The sequence below is a fragment of the Panthera leo genome, chromosome C2 (assembly GCF_018350215.1).
Source record: "Panthera leo isolate Ple1 chromosome C2, P.leo_Ple1_pat1.1, whole genome shotgun sequence".
Classification (NCBI taxonomy): Eukaryota; Metazoa; Chordata; class Mammalia; order Carnivora; family Felidae; genus Panthera; species Panthera leo.
The window spans coordinates 117484366-117501570 of NC_056687.1; the positions used below are offsets into that span (position 1 = coordinate 117484366).

General features: G+C 35.6%; 1 protein-coding gene across 4 annotated transcripts in view; it reads left to right on the top strand.

Annotated features, from left to right (window-relative positions):
- PLOD2 (procollagen-lysine,2-oxoglutarate 5-dioxygenase 2) overlaps positions 1-17205 on the top strand; it is a 100831-nt gene that overhangs the window by 46123 nt on the left and 37503 nt on the right. For all 4 annotated transcript variants that reach the window (XM_042955913.1, XM_042955910.1, XM_042955911.1 and 1 more), the window contains 2 exons: positions 11820-11983; positions 15135-15247. In XM_042955913.1, the coding sequence (XP_042811847.1) occupies positions 11820-11983; positions 15135-15247 (277 nt within the window). The remainder of the gene's footprint in view (positions 1-11819; positions 11984-15134; positions 15248-17205) is intronic.

A 17205-nucleotide genomic window follows, 5' to 3' on the forward strand; every position in this document is an offset into this window, starting at 1 on the left:
ACTGTCCTCTTTTACCTTCTTTCTGCATGTTTTTATAATGTCAGATTGTCATGAGTCATTAGTGTTTGCTACTTTCTTTCTTCCATTTTCTTCACCTTTTTATTTTTATGTTTTGGTCATTAATTGCTTATTTCAAATCCCCATGCATTTTCTCCTCTAACTTAGGAAAGCTTATTTGAATCTCTTCCTCAGTTTGAAAATCCCAAACCATTACTACTGCAGATAAAAGTAAGAGTAATGTATTTCATACAAATATGTATATAAGAAAGGCATAAATTTTGAAATGAAAATAGACATAATAAAGTCCCGCTGCCATGAACCATTAAAAGTTTTGAGAAGGTCTACATTACTTGCTTCTTTAGAATTTCCTTAATATCTTTTTTTTTTAAAGTTTCTTTATTTCTGAGAGAGAGAGAGTGAGAGAGAATGAGCTAGTATGAGCGGGGGAGGAATAGAGAGAGGGAGACACAGAATCCAAAGCAGGCTCCAGGCTCCGAGCTGTCAACACAGACCCAGATGTGGGGCTCGAACTCATGAACCGAGAGATCATGATCTGAGCCAAAGTCAGACGCTTAACTGACTGAGCCACCCAGGTGCCCCATAGAATTTCCTTAATATCTTGGAGGAAAAAAAATAAAGTTCTGCTTATAGCTAACCTCTTCTTACAACACGAGATGTAGGATAGCTGGTGTCAGCTTAAGTACTGGGAATTTTTATACAGAATCTATTATTATATATATATTTACCTTTGGAAAAGAGTAGAAAGCTCACAATAACTGTTTAGATTAAATATTGAGTATGTTTTGGTTTAAAAGTATGGCGGAGGAGCGCCTGGGTGGCTCAGTTGGTTAAGCGTACAACTTCGGCTCCGGTCCTTATCTCTTGGTTTGCTAGTTTGAGCCCCGCATTGGGCTCTGTGCTGACAGCTCAGAGCCTGGAGCCTGCCTCAGATTCTGTTTGTCTCTTTCTCTCTCTGCCCCTCCCCCACTCATGCTCTCTCTCCATCTCTCAAAAATGAATAAACATTTAAAAATTAAAAAAAAAAACAAACTTAAAATACGGTGGACTTCAAATAGCCAATTTGGTCAGCTTGAACTTGCCACATGTACGTTTTGATTTTCATTTCGAGGAAAATTCTCCTTGTACAAGTTACCACATATGAGCCAGTAATGGTTTTAGGTTCTTAAGCCTCCTTTTGTAAACTCGGAAGAACCCCTTTCCTTCTACCTTTACCCTCCTGTCCCACTCCACCTCCCCCATCCCCCAATCCAGGACTTAGCCTTGGGAAAAATTGGTTTAATAAGGTGCCAGTTTGTTTTTCTTAAGGAAAGGGATACTTCGAGATATCTGAAAGCTGCCTGCAGTTGCATTTATTTATTTAGATGATATTTTAAGACCCAGCATGACAAAGAGACAACAGTAACATTTTAAATGGAAGACTTGTGTGTCAGGCACTGTTAGTGTTTGGGATATATCAGTGAACCAAACAGACAAAATTTCTGACACTTTCCTCTGTGAAAACAGCCAGGTAACTGAAAATATGCAGACCCAACTCAGCCGAGCCACTGTCTGAGAAGGATCGGTAACATGTTCTCTATCTTGACCCAGCATGTCTGTTCTGCTGGAAGAGCCTAGGGATCATGAGAAAGTAACTGAGGTAAAGAGGGATGGGCAGGTGCTGCCACGTTAGAGCTTTTTTCTCCTCTTATTTATTTGCTTAAACAGCACCCTTTAAAAAAAGTGTCATGTACAGAGTGATGAATATAGTTGAAAATTATGCATAATCTAAGGTCTGAGAGAAATGGATAAGGCTATTTTTAAATTACTTGAACTAGGATACCTGTTCTGTAACAAAACTGCTAATCTCCTAATTAAGTTTACCTTTGGTCAAAGGTAGAATTCAGAAAGGTAGAATTATTAATTTTTTTATAAATCAAATCCCTGTTTCTTGTGTGGTTTTCTTTTCTTTTAAATATTTTTTTATTAGAGAGCAATAGCGGGGGGAGGGGCCGAGAGAGAGGGAGAGAATCTTAAGCAGGCTTCACGCTCTGCACCTAGCCTGACACAGGGCTCCATCCCATAATCCTGGGATCCTGACCTGAGCCGAAATCAAGTCAGACACTTAACCACGTGAGCCATTCAGGTGCCCCTTAGGTGGTTTCCTTAGGACAACTCAACTGTAATAATTCATTTTATGGAAGCATAGGTCACCACTGTATGAAAACATACAAACATTTATGTACTTAATGGTTTGTATAGTTTGGATAGGCTTTGTCAAAAAAACCTCTCTCGAGGTATAAATTGTATACCATTACATACACTCATTTTAAGTGTAAAACTCAATGATTTTTAGTCATCTTAGAGTTGTGCAATTATCATCACTTCTCAATTTTAGAGCATTTCTAACACCTCCAAATAATCCCTTGTGTTTGTTTAGACACGCTCTTGTGAATTAATTTGGGAACAATTTTATAACACTGCCTCCATGGGAATATGTATTCTAAACTGACTTTTGGATGAAAATTTAAAATTAGAGACAAGATGTTTATAAATGTACTATATAGAGTAAGATTTATCATATTTAATTTAGATAAAAACAAGTATTTGGCAAGGGTTTGCGTTCTTAAAATGAAAATTGAAGCTATCCATATGAGAAAGTACCATAAACTTTTTTTCAAGTTATTTGATGCTGGAGTGTGTGTGTGTGTGTGTGTGTGTGTGTGTGTGTGTTAATATAAATTAGATGGTTTGTAAAGCTGATCATCTCTCCTTGATTAGATGAATTTATTTAATATAATTGTAATGGATAATTCCAATCATAATGAATTTGATGACTTTTAATGGATGGAGTGCAATGAGTTCTTTTGAACTAGGCTCATGAAGATTTTGAGGACAAGTATTGTAACTTGATAGCTGCACATTCCCGTATGGAGAAGAATTATTCCACAAAGATTTTATAATTCACCTTAATCAAAGTAACTGAGCACTTTGAGTTTTAATACAAGGTACATTGCATTACTTTTAGAATTACCTTGTAAATTATGTATTTCTTTTACTTCAGTCACATTGAAGACATATGGTCAGGCCTAATTATTATTATATAGTAGGTAGTATTTTTTTTAAATAATATGTAGGCCAGTAAGTAACAAAAAGTGTTTTATTGTGAGTGATACAAATTGAATATCCCCACAAGTTTGCTCTGTACTAGATATAATAAAATATAAACCAGCCAGAGTCCAGACCCCAGAATACGCATGTGGTGGAATTCTATTTTGGGTGTCAGTATCTAATAAAACTTTAGTTATTTGTTTTATTTTTTTCTTATACATTTGAGAAAATTCTTTAGAAGAAAAGTTGTTAGAAATAAAGGTGATGTAATTATTTTGTTTTGAATTTGGACTGAGCATAAATTTCTGTTTTTTGGTGATGAATATAATGCCATTAATCAGAATGCTGATGGGCTACATTTTGAAAGACTCCTAATATATGAAATATTTAAAAGACATATTCAGGGGTGGTTATTGGCCTCACCAAAAGGAATATTTCCTCTATTAAAATAACTACCCAAGGATTTGGGTATATAGAAACTGCTTGGTTCATTAAAGTATTTGTTTAAAGATGATTAAATGATTTTGAGGTAAGATAAAGGAATTGACTTTGCAGTTTATAAGCTCTTACTCACTAAAGATTGCAGTAAGGAAGATTGAATTTAAAAAACTAGAATGGTAGTTACTGTTATAATGCAAAACTTGATATAGAATTAAAATGAATATAAAGTAAAGTCTCTGGCCTGGGAAATTGATCCAGGATAAAGGGCACTGGCTGAAAATCCAGGAATAATCTTAGTCACAAATTCTTTTCTGTTAACATATATGCCTTACCCCTTGTATATTGCTAGCTTCCATGTACCTTGCATGTTGAATTGTAATTGTCCTTATTTCCAGACAGTGAGGCTGAGGGCTGTACCTGATTTAAATATTGTCTGGGTAAACAGCAAGGTATCGATAAATATTCGGTAACAGGAACTGGCATTAAAAGAGCAAGAAACAGATCTTAGAAGAAATATGGTAGATACTTTGAAACTGCTTTTAAAGATAGATTTTCTTCATTCGTTTGGAGATACTAAAACGATTGGCGAAGGCCAAGAAGTGTCCAAATTTTCTAGATCTCAAAGGTTGCAATTATTTAAAAAAAAATGAATTTTGATTGTCAGAAGCCATGAAAATAATGATGTTCTTGTTGCTGATCTTTCCCATGTAAGCTAATGTTTGTTTCTTTGGCTCCTGATTAAATATTATTTTGCTGAAAAAGTAAGATAAGTGGACAGATTTTTTTACTTTGTATTTAGTACACGTGTCTTGAGTACAAACTATGATCTAGGCATTAAAGTTAACACTGCAAAAAAAAGAGAGAAACACAGATCCCATGCTCAAAGAATTCTCATATTATGCTAATTCTGCAAACAAAACTGAACAAATCTAATTTGGAAGAAATAATATGATTTCAGAAAAACTTGCATGTTGACATAATCTTTTTAGAATCATTTACTTTTAGAAAATTGTCAAAGATTATGTTTTATTATATCATTCTGCTAATTGTTTATAAAATTATTTTATATAAGTCATATAAGTCATAAGTATCATTATGTGTATTAATTCTACAGATGACCAGATCCTATCTTATTTTATTCTATGAAATAAATATTTTATACTTTTCATAGCTCGTTACATACCCAGTATGTATAAAATGCCTGCATTTTATATTGTCTTACATAGTTTATTCAGAAGATAGAAAAAAAATTTTCTGAAAGCAAAGCTTTTCAAGTATGATGGCTATAATTTTAACCAACTACGGCAGATTTATTTGATGGACTCCTCCTTCCTGTCAGCGATGACAATTTAATTGTGCAGACACAAAGAACCTAGTTATTAGCGATGGACAACATTTCATTATATTAGTATGAAGGAAAGCCAAAATACATCAGAGTTCTTAGTTTGAGTACTGCTTTTTTCTTTTTTCCTTTTTTGAAGGAAAGATTAAAATCATTAGCTGTCATGTAAATATATTGCACGGTCTTCTGGCTTACCCAGAATAGCCTGAAATATGTTTAGGAATTATGTAGGAAATGAGTGACTTTTGTTTTTTTCAGATTGTTCACATGTTCTTGTTAATTTGTACTGAGTATATTAATTGGTGTGTTGGAATGAGGAAGAAATAAATTGTACACAAAAGAAGCATTGGATGTTTATATATATGTATATATCATCTGTCTCTCGATTGATATGTATAATCTTGTATGCACTAACTTGCCTGACTATATGTGTTTGTATATATAATATATAATATATAATGCATATGTATAATTTTTCCCCGAACCAGATTGCCTGCTCCTTGAAGTTTGTTCTTTTGAGTAAACATGTATCTGTTATGTGCAAAATACAGTGCTGGTCGTGTGGTTGGAACTGGAGTTGGGGGGGGGGGGGCGGCAAGTGCTGAGTGGGACAGAGATCTTGTCCCCTGGATATATTTTTCTATCCATACATAGCTCTGTATATGTTGTATCTGGCATGCTGGAGCTGCATAATAAATGTTGGCGATTTTTAAGTCTTTTTCCCCCTCATTGATTTAGTGAATACTTGCTGTGTACTAAGTACGTGTCAGATTTGAAAGTTCTAACGTTACAGAGATAAACTTAAGCATTATTTAAAAGTAGAAGGAAAATTGTCATTTACTTAATCATCTTTTAACTACTGATTTTAGCAATAAGGAGACTGACCCGGAAAAGCGAGTGGCGGTGCCTCGAGCTATGGCAGCTTGAGCTACTTTGACGTCTTGCCACCATTCCTACCTTGGCTGCCTTCTCTGTTAGGTGTTACTCCTAGCTGTTCTCAGGAAACAGTCTGGAGAAAATGACTCTCTAGCTAAGCAGTGTCCTGACTGACTCCTGCCTCTACCCAGCCTCAGTAGGAATACTGTACAGGAAATGAAAGTAGATACCATTTGAAGGAAAATGCTCCCAGAATTATTTGTTTTTTAAAAGAGTACCTGCTTTTTAAGAAGAGCTAATTCCTACCCTTTCCTTCAAAATTCCTATTGTAAAATGTATTTATCATTTTATACTATGATTTTATTGTGATTTATTTTGCAAGTTCAACAGGGTTGACATTGTTAAAAATATTCATTCATTCATTCATTCATTCTTTTTAAATAGGCTCCATACCCAATGTGGGATTCGAACTCATGAATGAACCTGAGATCAGGAGTCATAAGCTGTACCAACTGAGCCAGCCAGACATCTCCTGGTTGACATTTTAACTTTTTTTTGTGAGGGGAGAGAGAGAGAAGGAGTGATCTCGTAGCATCAGTTTGCAGTATTATCTATGAAAATACAGATAGGTATTTAAGATGAGGACATGATTAAAGACAGAAGTACCAGGTGCGTTGCTCCTTGTGTGCTTTGGTTTCATTAGACTAGCTGGTAAGAGATTGAATGCTTATAACTTTTGGCTTAAGTGTAGGTCCATGATGATGAAGAAAGTGTACTCGGGAGGAACAAATAAAATTAGGAAACACTTGTATTGCTTTCTTTTCTGGCTACCCAGTAGCTTTTCCTTCTTACTAAGACTTGGGATGACTCATTCATTCATGTGTTTATTCATTTGTTCAACAAATATTTATTGACTGTCTCCCAGATACAAAGCTAGAGGAATACACAGGTGAATAACGATGCGGATCTGGCATATGAAGAAAGAATAGGCAGTCTAGTATAAGATAGGCAGTCCCAGTGTGAAGAGCAAGAAATAAAATGTTTCATGAAATGAGAAGGGAAAAGATCTGTCGGAACTAGAAGGAAGGAAAGGGTCTCTTCTATTTAGGTGAATCAAATAGAAGTTTTTAAAGGAGGGGAGATTTGAAATGGGAATGGTTTGGACCCGATTGGGAGAAGATGTGCTAAGCAGATGGAAACATCTTGAGAAAATACGCGAATGACAGATCAAATAGTTCAGTTTGGTTTCGGAACAGGTTACTTAATGGAAAGTTATTGTGATGCTGATTCTTTTAGACTTTACTCTGTAGGCCAGGTGCTGGTAAGCCAGGGGCCAGACCACTGCTTGTTTTTATAAACAGTTTTATTGGAACACAGCTATGGTCATTGTTTCTGGCTGCTTTTGCACTACAACAGCAGAATCGAGTCCTTGCCATGGAGACCATATTGCCCTCAAAGCCAAAATTATTTTCTGTAAAAGGCTAGATAGTAAATATTTGCAGAGTCCTGCTTTAGACCTAGTTGTGAACTACTGATCCAGCCTGGGGACTAGCACAGAATGATTTTCAGGAGAGTTTGTCCGTGAGTCCTTATCAGAAGTGAGGAGATAGGTAACGCAGAGGCTTGTAGGGTTTTGGAATTAATCTAGTCCAGTGTCTTCTAGAAAGGGTGGAGAAGATTTGAATGCTAAATAGATTAAATAGATGGAGTCAATAGGATTTGGTGAAATATTTGATTCGAGAGGGCATAGAAAGGGAGGAGGTAAGGCTGGATGAAAGATTTTCAGCTTGGGCGACTGTGTGGTTGATGGTGCCACAGAAACAGGGAACACAGAAGGGCAAACACTTGTAAAAGTTTGAACGACCTGTTAGAGATAGAATGCTGACATGTCTGTTAGAGAACTCAGTATGACCACATAAGGTGGGACCTTATGGTTTTTGCAGGACCCAGGAATATTTACCACAGTTAACTATGGAAAATTTTATTTTATTTTTCGTATTTAAATGGACCAAATTCCTGTGAGAATTATTTTTATGACCGTTGTGCATTTTAAAAATTTTGATTATTTGGGTTGTTGTGGCCAACGTAATTTTAAGTAGAAAAACTTTCTTGCTGTTTGAAAAGTTTTAAATCAATTCAGAGAACTGTTCAAAAATCCTTAAACATGGAAATAACAATGCCACTAAAATAAAATGGGAAAGTTTTAGCTACCTAAATTTTTATTCAGAGTTAAATTCTCACTTCAATTGTGTGAACATAATCTTTGCCTTTACATTTTGCTTTAAAATAATTATTTTGGGGGGGTGCCCGGGTGGCTCAGTCAGTTGTGTCCAACTCTTTTTGGTTTCAGCTCAGGTCATGATCTCATGGTTCGTGAGTTTGAGCCTTGCATCGGTCTCTGTGCTGCCGTTGTGGAACTTGCTTGGGATTCTCTCTCCCTCTCTCTGCCCCTCCCCGACTCAGCCTGTGTCTGTCTCTCTCAAAATAAATAAATAAGCTGAAAATAATTATTTTGTGTTATAAAGGTAATGCTTGCTTATCAACTACTAAATCATAAAAGTAGAAGTTGCTACAACTCCCTTTCAAGCTACTGGATTCTGCTAATAGTTTCAGATAGATGGGGTAGATACTGTAGTCTTCACTAGGTTTATAAAGACAGAAAATATTCACTTTCCAAATGTGCATTTCTACCTCTGAAGATGTGATGCTACCTACAAAATTTCTGAATCCGTTGGCCCAAATCTCCCAATCATGTGATTCTCTGACATAATAATCCCTTTTTTCCATCTCTAGGCAATGTGTTGGGAGTCTTCTGCAACTTGGAGGGCAGTCTGTGTCTCAGAAGGTTTGATTTATTTGTCTTGCCTCTCATGGCTGAATTACCCATGACACTGGTCTTCTTTCCTACTTCAGGAAAGTAAGATAGGATTCGTGGTCAAATCTAAAGTGGTCATGCTGAGGAACTAAGTTGTACTTATTTATAAGAAAAAGAGGAAATAGATGTATTTTTATAAATATTATTTTGTACAGTTAGATTAATTCAGCTTTTTCAATCAACAGGCAGGGAGAAGATAGTTTGAGGTTTTAGTCAGAACACATGTATTCTGATTTAAAATTTATCTTAGCATATGTGTATATAAAAATAAAATTATTATAAACTACAGATTGGTGTGAACTTAAAAGTGAGTTTTCCTCCTGCCTCTCCCGTTATTACAGTCCCTTTCATCTAGTAACAATAATGTTAATTTTTAACTTTATTGAGTGCTTATAACATGCCATGAGTTGTTCTTTTTTATTCAGTAACTTGATGAGGTAGGTACTGCCCTCCTCCCCCATTTTATACATAAAGAAATTAAAGCATTAAGAATTTAAGTAGCTTGTCTAAGGTTACTCAGCACATGGCAGAGCTGAAATTAGACACACAGCTAGAAGACTTCAAACTGTATGCTCTGAGTCCCTTCATGATTATGTTATTAATAGTATTAGCAGAAGCTTGCCTATTGATTCTGGAAGAAAGAAGAAGCCATGTATGGAAAGGTATAGATATAGATAAGTTTTAATTTTGAGATGATATTTTCTGTAACAAATAAAAACAAATCATAAAATTTAAATTTTCTAGAACAATATAAAAATGAAAAGAAGTAGTCTACGTCTCTGATCCCAACCTTATGTTCTCTTTCTAAAAAACTTGGCTAAAAAACTTCACTAAAAAACTTACTAAGTGTAGTTGCACATTAGTAACATTTTAACTCTCGTGTGTTTTGTTTAGTTTTGTTTAAGACTCAGAAGTGTACTATATGGTGAGGGTTTGTGTGTGTCGAGTACTTTTTACTTGTAAAGTGTAGTTCACCGTGAAGGGTAAAGAGAGGAAAGGAACAGAGGGAAGGCAACTTCCTTTTTAAAGTACAGGATCTGGAGATTACAGAAGCACACCACTTCCACTCACATTCCGCTGGACAGACTTAGACATGTGCCCACATCTAGCTTCAGAGTAGTCTTTAATAAGGTGACCATGTGCCCAGTTAACACAGGGGGATTCCATTATTGAAATAAAGGCTAGGGAATGTATATGAGGGTCAGTTAGCACCTCTGCCACAAGTATAAACTTACACTATTCTTGCTAAAGTAAATTTTTGTCAAGTTTATTTATTTATTTTGAGAGAGACAGATAGAGCACAAGCGGGGGAGGGGCAGAGAGAGAGGGAGAGACAGAAAATCCCAAGCAGGCTCTGCAGTGTCAGCTCAGAGCTCAGCCCGGAGCTCAAACCCACAAACTTTGAGATCATGACCTGAGCCAAAACCAAGAGTCGGCCGCTTAACCGAGCCACCCAGGTGCCCCTCTAAAATAATTTTTAAAACTTCATGGGGTTTTTATTTTTATAGAGATGAGGAATCGTGTGGCTTGTTTTACAAAATAACTCATATATAAAAAGTTATTAAATGTTGCCTGATGCATTACTACAGCCTTGGCATATTACCAGGCTTTTTGAGAGCAAGTCTGGCTGGGAAAAGCATGTGGAATAGTCTCCTTACTCCTCCATTCAGATATCACAGCAGTGTATCTGCACTATTGGCTGTTGGGAATGAACACTTGGTGCTGAATTCAGGAGCATTAGTTTGTTCTTACTGTTTACCACCTGGGATATTAGGTCATTAAATTATCATCTTTGGAAAGTTTTGGTCTTGAAGTACTCTGATGTGAACAAAAACGATGCAAAAGAATTTATGGTTGTAACAAGGATAAAGAATTTATTGCAGAGTGGAAGCATATCTGGTTGTGGCTTTTACACTTCATGTTTTGTTAAGTCATTGTTACTCTGTGAATGAACAATGAGCAATAATGTCCTCAGAAAACTCAATGAAACCATTGACATTATAATGTCAATTAAAAAAAAAAACTTTTTAAATATTTATTTATTTTGAGAGAGAGCGAGAGCGAGAGCAAGCACGTGAGTGGGGGAAGGGCAGAGAGAGACAGGGAGACACAGAATCTTAAGCAGGCTTCAGGCTCCGAGCTGTCAGCACAGAGCCCGATGCGGGGCTTGAACCCGTGAACCTTGAGATCATGAACTGAGCCAAAGTCAGATGCTTAACCAACTGAGCCACCCAGGTGTCCTATAGTGTCAATTTTTAGATAATTTTTTTCAATTTTATTGAGCTTTAAAAGAAAGATGCACAGACAAGTGCATCTTTTTAAAGCTATGCAGAGGCAGACACTCTGTCTCTCTCAAAAATAAATAAACATTAAAAAAATTTTTAAAAAAAGATGCACTTGTCTAACTTTTATTTTAGGATTTTAGGCTAAATAGTGATTTAAGTATAAATTTATAATGGTGATTTTTAGTAGTTGAACACATTTTATCAAAGATAATGAAATCTTCAGAATTCAGAATCAGAAATCTTCAGAATCAGATAATGGTTGGATACAAATTAAATTGAAACATTAGGCAGTTATAATGGCAGCTTCTGTCAATGACTATGTCTATATTATTGTTATATATAGTTAGTTATTGACTTTTTAAAAAATGTTTATTTTTTTATTTTGAGAGAGAGACCAAGCAGGGAAGGGTCAGAGAGAGAGGGAGACAGAGAATCCCAAGCAGGCTCTGTGCGTCAGCCCTGAATTCCCAGGGCTCGAATTCATGAACCATGATGAGATCATGACCTGAGCCGAAATCAAGAGTTGGATGCTTAACCAAATGAGCCATCCAGGCACCCAAGTTATTGATTTTTTTAACCTTTCAATACTGATTGAACATTTTGATTTTGGGAATATGTGATTATTGAAAAAAGGTATCAAGACTGGCGCTAAAAAAACATTGTCTTTATTTGGACTTCATCTGCCGATGTGATGTAAACATTAATAATTTAGTATAACCCATATAATTTAAATTGAAGGAAAATTGGAATATTCTGTAAATAGTTGGTATTAATCTTATGTTGGATTCTAAATTCTGATTTTTATTAGTGACTATTTCTTGGTTTACATGCCTAAATTCTGACAAGTGTATTTTAAAATTTCTCCCCCCCCCCCCCCCCCCCCATTAAACAGCTTTGATGTCATATTTGCTGGTGGTCCAGAAGAAGTTCTGAAAAAGTTCCAAAAGTCAAACCATAAAGTGGTCTTTGCAGCCGATGGAATTCTGTGGCCAGACAAAAGACTAGCAGACAAGTATCCCGTTGTGCACTTTGGGAAACGCTACCTGAATTCGGGAGGTGGGTAAGATACTGGCAGAGAAGTTAAATGCTAGTCATAGAAAATTATAAATATTGATGAAACAACCTTTTTTTGTATAGGTAACTATAGACATGAACCATTATCTTCTTATTACTATGAAAAATTGTATCAGCTTAGAATCCATGGTGTGTTTTAGTTAACAAAATATTTTCCATGTATTATATCATATGATGCTCCTAACAGAACTAAGCCGTGTAAATGTTATTGTTTCCAGAATATAAGTGGGAAAACCTATGTTCCCCAAATTTAAGTGACTTCTCCTAGAGACATTCAGTTGTTCAAGGAAAAACAGCATGGATTCTGGTCTGATTATAGTTTCATTGACAATTTTCTGGCTATTAGATAATGGGTTTGTCTAATAAGTTCTAAGTAAGTTCCCTTACTTAGGAAAAAGTGTAAGCTGTAATCATGGAGCTATGAAATATAGGCATTACTTAATTTTATCTATGTTTTAAATATATCAGTAAGTGAATGATTTTGTCTTGAAATCACTAGTCAAAAAGGTTCAACACTGAGTGGATGTAAAGTGCTGCATTAGCTACTCCACCATGGATTAAAGGAACAAATTATCACATTTTCCCTTTCCTTTCAAAAAAAAATAATAAACTTGACTTTGGACATTATGATGACTCCAAAATGTTTTCCTTAGACTGAGATTAATATAAACATATGACCCGAAGACATAACCAAATAGGATGGGAGACATGTTAGAGAAATAAGTTCGGTGAAAGTTCCAAGCCACGTTGGGAAAACAAATTTTTTTTGGATGATTCACATGTACAAAACTGATACTATTTAGTTTCGTTCAGGTTAAGTCCTACTTGATGTAGCAGCAGCAGCGTTTTTGGATTCTAGGCTCTGATCAAGGCATTTATGGCAACGAAACCTTTCGCAAGTAATTTACTTTCTCTGGGAGGCCTCAATTCCAGCTCTATTTACCTGCAATGTATTTTATGCAATATATTCCCATAGTTATGCCTTGGAATTTTGTCAGCCCATATAAATATTGCACTTCTGAAACCTTAAATTCCAGTTTGCACTGCCTAGTTTCAGCTCACTTTTTCTCTCTATCTCAGTCCAACTGCAGTTCATAGTTACGGGGATTTCTTGACCATTTTATTTTTCTCCTAATCTATCTACCACCTTTGGATTTTACTTCCATAATCAAGTTACAACCTAGGTTTTCTCATGTTAGTCACTTGACCTCATTACCTTAGTAGTCTTTCCTTCTTAGATTTATAGTTTATGCACTGACAAAGCCTCTCCCTAAGATTGTTTCCCAATTTTTACTTCTTTGTCTTAACCCTCAATTATGGATTGGTGCCACTTGCACCCCCAAACTGTCAGCCTGTCAGTTGCACATGGCTGGCTTTTAACTTATCTGAAGTCCTAGATAGTCTAAAAACCACTTAGCTGAGGGACTCTGGGAGAAGTTTTATTTTATATTTATTAATTTTTCTAAACATATATATAGTCAAACATCTAGATGTAATTTATATACGAATTATGTAATGATTCACTGAGATGGCGAAATTCATCTAGATGGAGTATATGTGTTTAAGAATCTAAATTTCAGACAGATGCACAGTGCTGTGGAAACAGCAAAAACCCAGCAAGTGAGTGCCTTTGTGAGAAAGTTTAATTAAGGAAAAGGTGTTTTTAAGTGGGAAAGAGATCAAAACATGATTCCTATGCCTTCTGTAGTCATAATTATTAAAGAGATGCTAGAAAATCTAAATATATTCAATAAAAGATTATATAATTTCATGAATGGACTATTGAGAGTTATTTAAGGGACATGAGTTTCGTTTATGATTATATCATTTAGTTTTAAAAAATTATGGAAAGAAACCATGTTTCCTTATCAGGAAGATTTCAGAATATTATAAACTTTATTGGTTTGAAATAATATGGAAATTTAATAGAAAAATATAAATCATATAAAGTATATATCACATACTATGAAAATAGATGAAATTTCTCTTCATTTTTGAATGGGATTTATAAAAAGGATAAGGAAACATAAATTTTGAAAAAGAGTAATGTAAACTATTGGAAAATGTCATATGCCATTACTTGGACATATTTTTCATTGTAGTATATTGGTAATAGGAATTAAAAAATTGACTATATTTCAGTGTTTTAAGATTTTTTTAATTTGATAAAAATAACAAATGAGGAGCAACCAGTGACTGGTTTAAGCATGTTTTCATTTTCTCTTGATTTCTCTAGATAACAGTAATTTTTCTGGACCTATTTCTTTTCATTCTTTTATTCCTATGAGGAAATTTTAATTTTGAGGGTAAAAAATTAGGTTTTCTTTCAATTCACAAGAGTAACTTTGGTCCCTTTTTAAAAGTACTACAGGTCAATGAAACATAACAGCTTGGCTACGTTTCTGAAAGTCAGAGGAAGATTCAGACAGGAGAAAAATGATACTGTTGTCTGTGTCTTTTATAGACAACTGTTATTGGCAAATTTAATGCTTATGCTCGAAGGCCAAGGGGAACAATCCAATTTTAGACTTCCTTTCTCCAGACTGTGACATAAAAAATCTAGCCAGAAAATGGTTTAGCAGGTACAATTATGACCAGTTCAAGTAAAGGAAAAATTCCCAAAATGTCCTAGATATAAAATTTCTTTGACATGTTTGCAGTCAGTGACATTTCCAACATTCCTTTGATTTTGTTAGCATCCTGCACTGACATTAAATCACCATAGTAGAGATTTTTTTTTTCCAGAAACAGTGAATCCTCTTCAAAGGATCCAAGAAAGATCATTTTAGAAGGTCAGGAAGAAAATTCTGTCTTCTTCTGTTCTTTTCCTAGTAACTTTTTCCCTTAGGAGCCTTGGAAAACATTATTCCCTCTCTTGTGTCGATTAATTTTGGGAATGTGTTTATTCAAAAAAAGTCTTTGATTTGCAGTTGGTAAAAACTCACTCTCGTAGTTTATATATAAAATAAAGGATGCTCAATAACTCATTTCTTCCATGGTAATCTGTAAAATTCTAACCTAAGTATTAGGCCTGATGGATTTACACCTCTGTGCAACTGATGAATGGAATTAATAGAAACCAGTTTTGGTCTTTGATTACTAAATTCTCTAATCTCTCTCTGTTATGTTGCAGGATTTATTGGCTATGCTCCATATATCAACCGTATAGTCCAGCAGTGGAATCTCCAGGATAATGATGATGATCAGCTCTTTTACACTAAAATTTACATTGATCCACTGAAGAGGGTATGTAATAGCTTGCATTTTTAACATAACCTCCTTATTTAAGATGTCTGCTGGAACTCCAGCCATTGTATCCATGTTCTAGGCAGTTAACAGACAGAATGGTAAATAAGGGGCCATCTGAGTTACATTACCTCTTTTTAAATAATCTTTCTAGAAAAAACTTTCTGTTACTTTTCTTTGACCAGAACATATTTATGTGGCTACGCATAATATGCAAAGAAAATGTTGTCCTTTGTTTCAAGTGTAAGTGTCCTATTAAAAAATCGGATTTCTATTATTAAGGAGGAGGAATGCAGGGAACAATAGCTGTCTGGCATGGACCCTAAAGAGAATATTCCTGAGATTGATTTAAATGAAACTTTGGAGAAAAGTAAAACCAAAGTTCTCTAATTTTAGAAAATTGTTAGTATATTTACATAATGTAAGTTAATGTTTCATAAATTCACCGTAGGTAACATAATCGTTCTAGAATGTACTGAATTTATATAATTTGTGGGTGCTGTTACTGGAAACAAGTTTTTTTAAAATTTTTTAAATGTTTATTTGTTTTTGAGAGAGAGAGAGAGACAGAGCATGAGCAGAGGAGGGGCAGACAGGGAGACACAGAATCCGAAGCAGGCTTCAGGTCCTGAGCTGTCAGCATGGAGCCCAATGTGGGGCTTGAACTCACAGACTGTGAGATTATGACCTGAGCTGAAGTTGGACGCCTAGCCGACTGAGCCACCCATGCACCCCAGAAACAAGTTTTTTTTTAAAGTATATTTTACAGCGAGTTTGCAACTGTAGCTGTTTCTGTTTCTTAGATAAACATTTCACTTATCTAAATGTTTTCATTAGATATTTAATACTTAGGAAACTTTATGCTTAAAATGTTTGTTTTTATTCGGCTCCCTTTTTTGCTTTCCCTCTTATGTGTCTGACATAGCAAGCCTGAGGACTTCTTTCATCCAGGAGGAGAAGCCTGCTCTTGGCATGAGTGCTAGCCTGTGCAGCATGATGTCTGTCTGCCTTTGTGTAATTCAACTGTGAAAGTACTTTGAGTCTTACTTAGCTGTCTGTGCTTCAGGATGCTTTCCCTGAAATCTCACTACTGAGTTTGTAATGTTTTTAGTTGTGTAAATCCTGTTTAAGTTTTTCTCTTAGTGTAAGATTTTATCTGGTTAGCACATGTCCTTGTTTGCTTGGTTTGTCATAACAAAATACTCTAGCCTGGGTGGCTTAAATAACAGAAATGTATTTTCTCAGAGTTCTGGAAGAACTCAGAATTAGTCATATGGTGGGGAAGTGGAAATATTAGGAGAAAAGCATGAATGCTTTGACATACCCTGTACCCTAGATCAGGGCAACAGCATGGTCGGTTTCTAGCAAAGTCTCTCTTTCCGGGTTGTAGACAGCAGCCACCTCCTTGCTGTGTCCTCCACGTAGTAAAGAGAGAGAGACACAGAGGCATGCACACATACCAGAGAGCATGCACAAACACGCTGGTGTCTCTTCTTACATGGGCACTAATTCTATTGTGAGGTCCCTGCTCTCATGACCTCAGTTAAACCCTAATTATTTACCAAAGGCCCTGTCTCCAAATACCATCACATTGTGGGTTAGGGCTTCATATGAATTTTGATGAGACACAAACATTCAATCTATAGCAATACACAAAGATAATTTTAGGAATATTATTATGACAGAGAAATGTAGCTGAAAAACTGGTACGTTGAGAATCATAAAGTTTGCAAAGTGGTTTAATCTTTATAATTATGTTGATTGATTACATGCCTATTGTAGCTGACAGGTAGGGGAGTATGCCACAATAATTACCCATCCTCAAGAGCTTAACCCAACAGAGGTCTGTGTCTCCTGCTACATGTCAATGATAGGTCAGCAGAGGGTTTCTGCCTATTGCAGTCACTTGGGGACCCCGGCTGATGGAGCAGCCATCATAGACCTTACTAGTTTGTGTG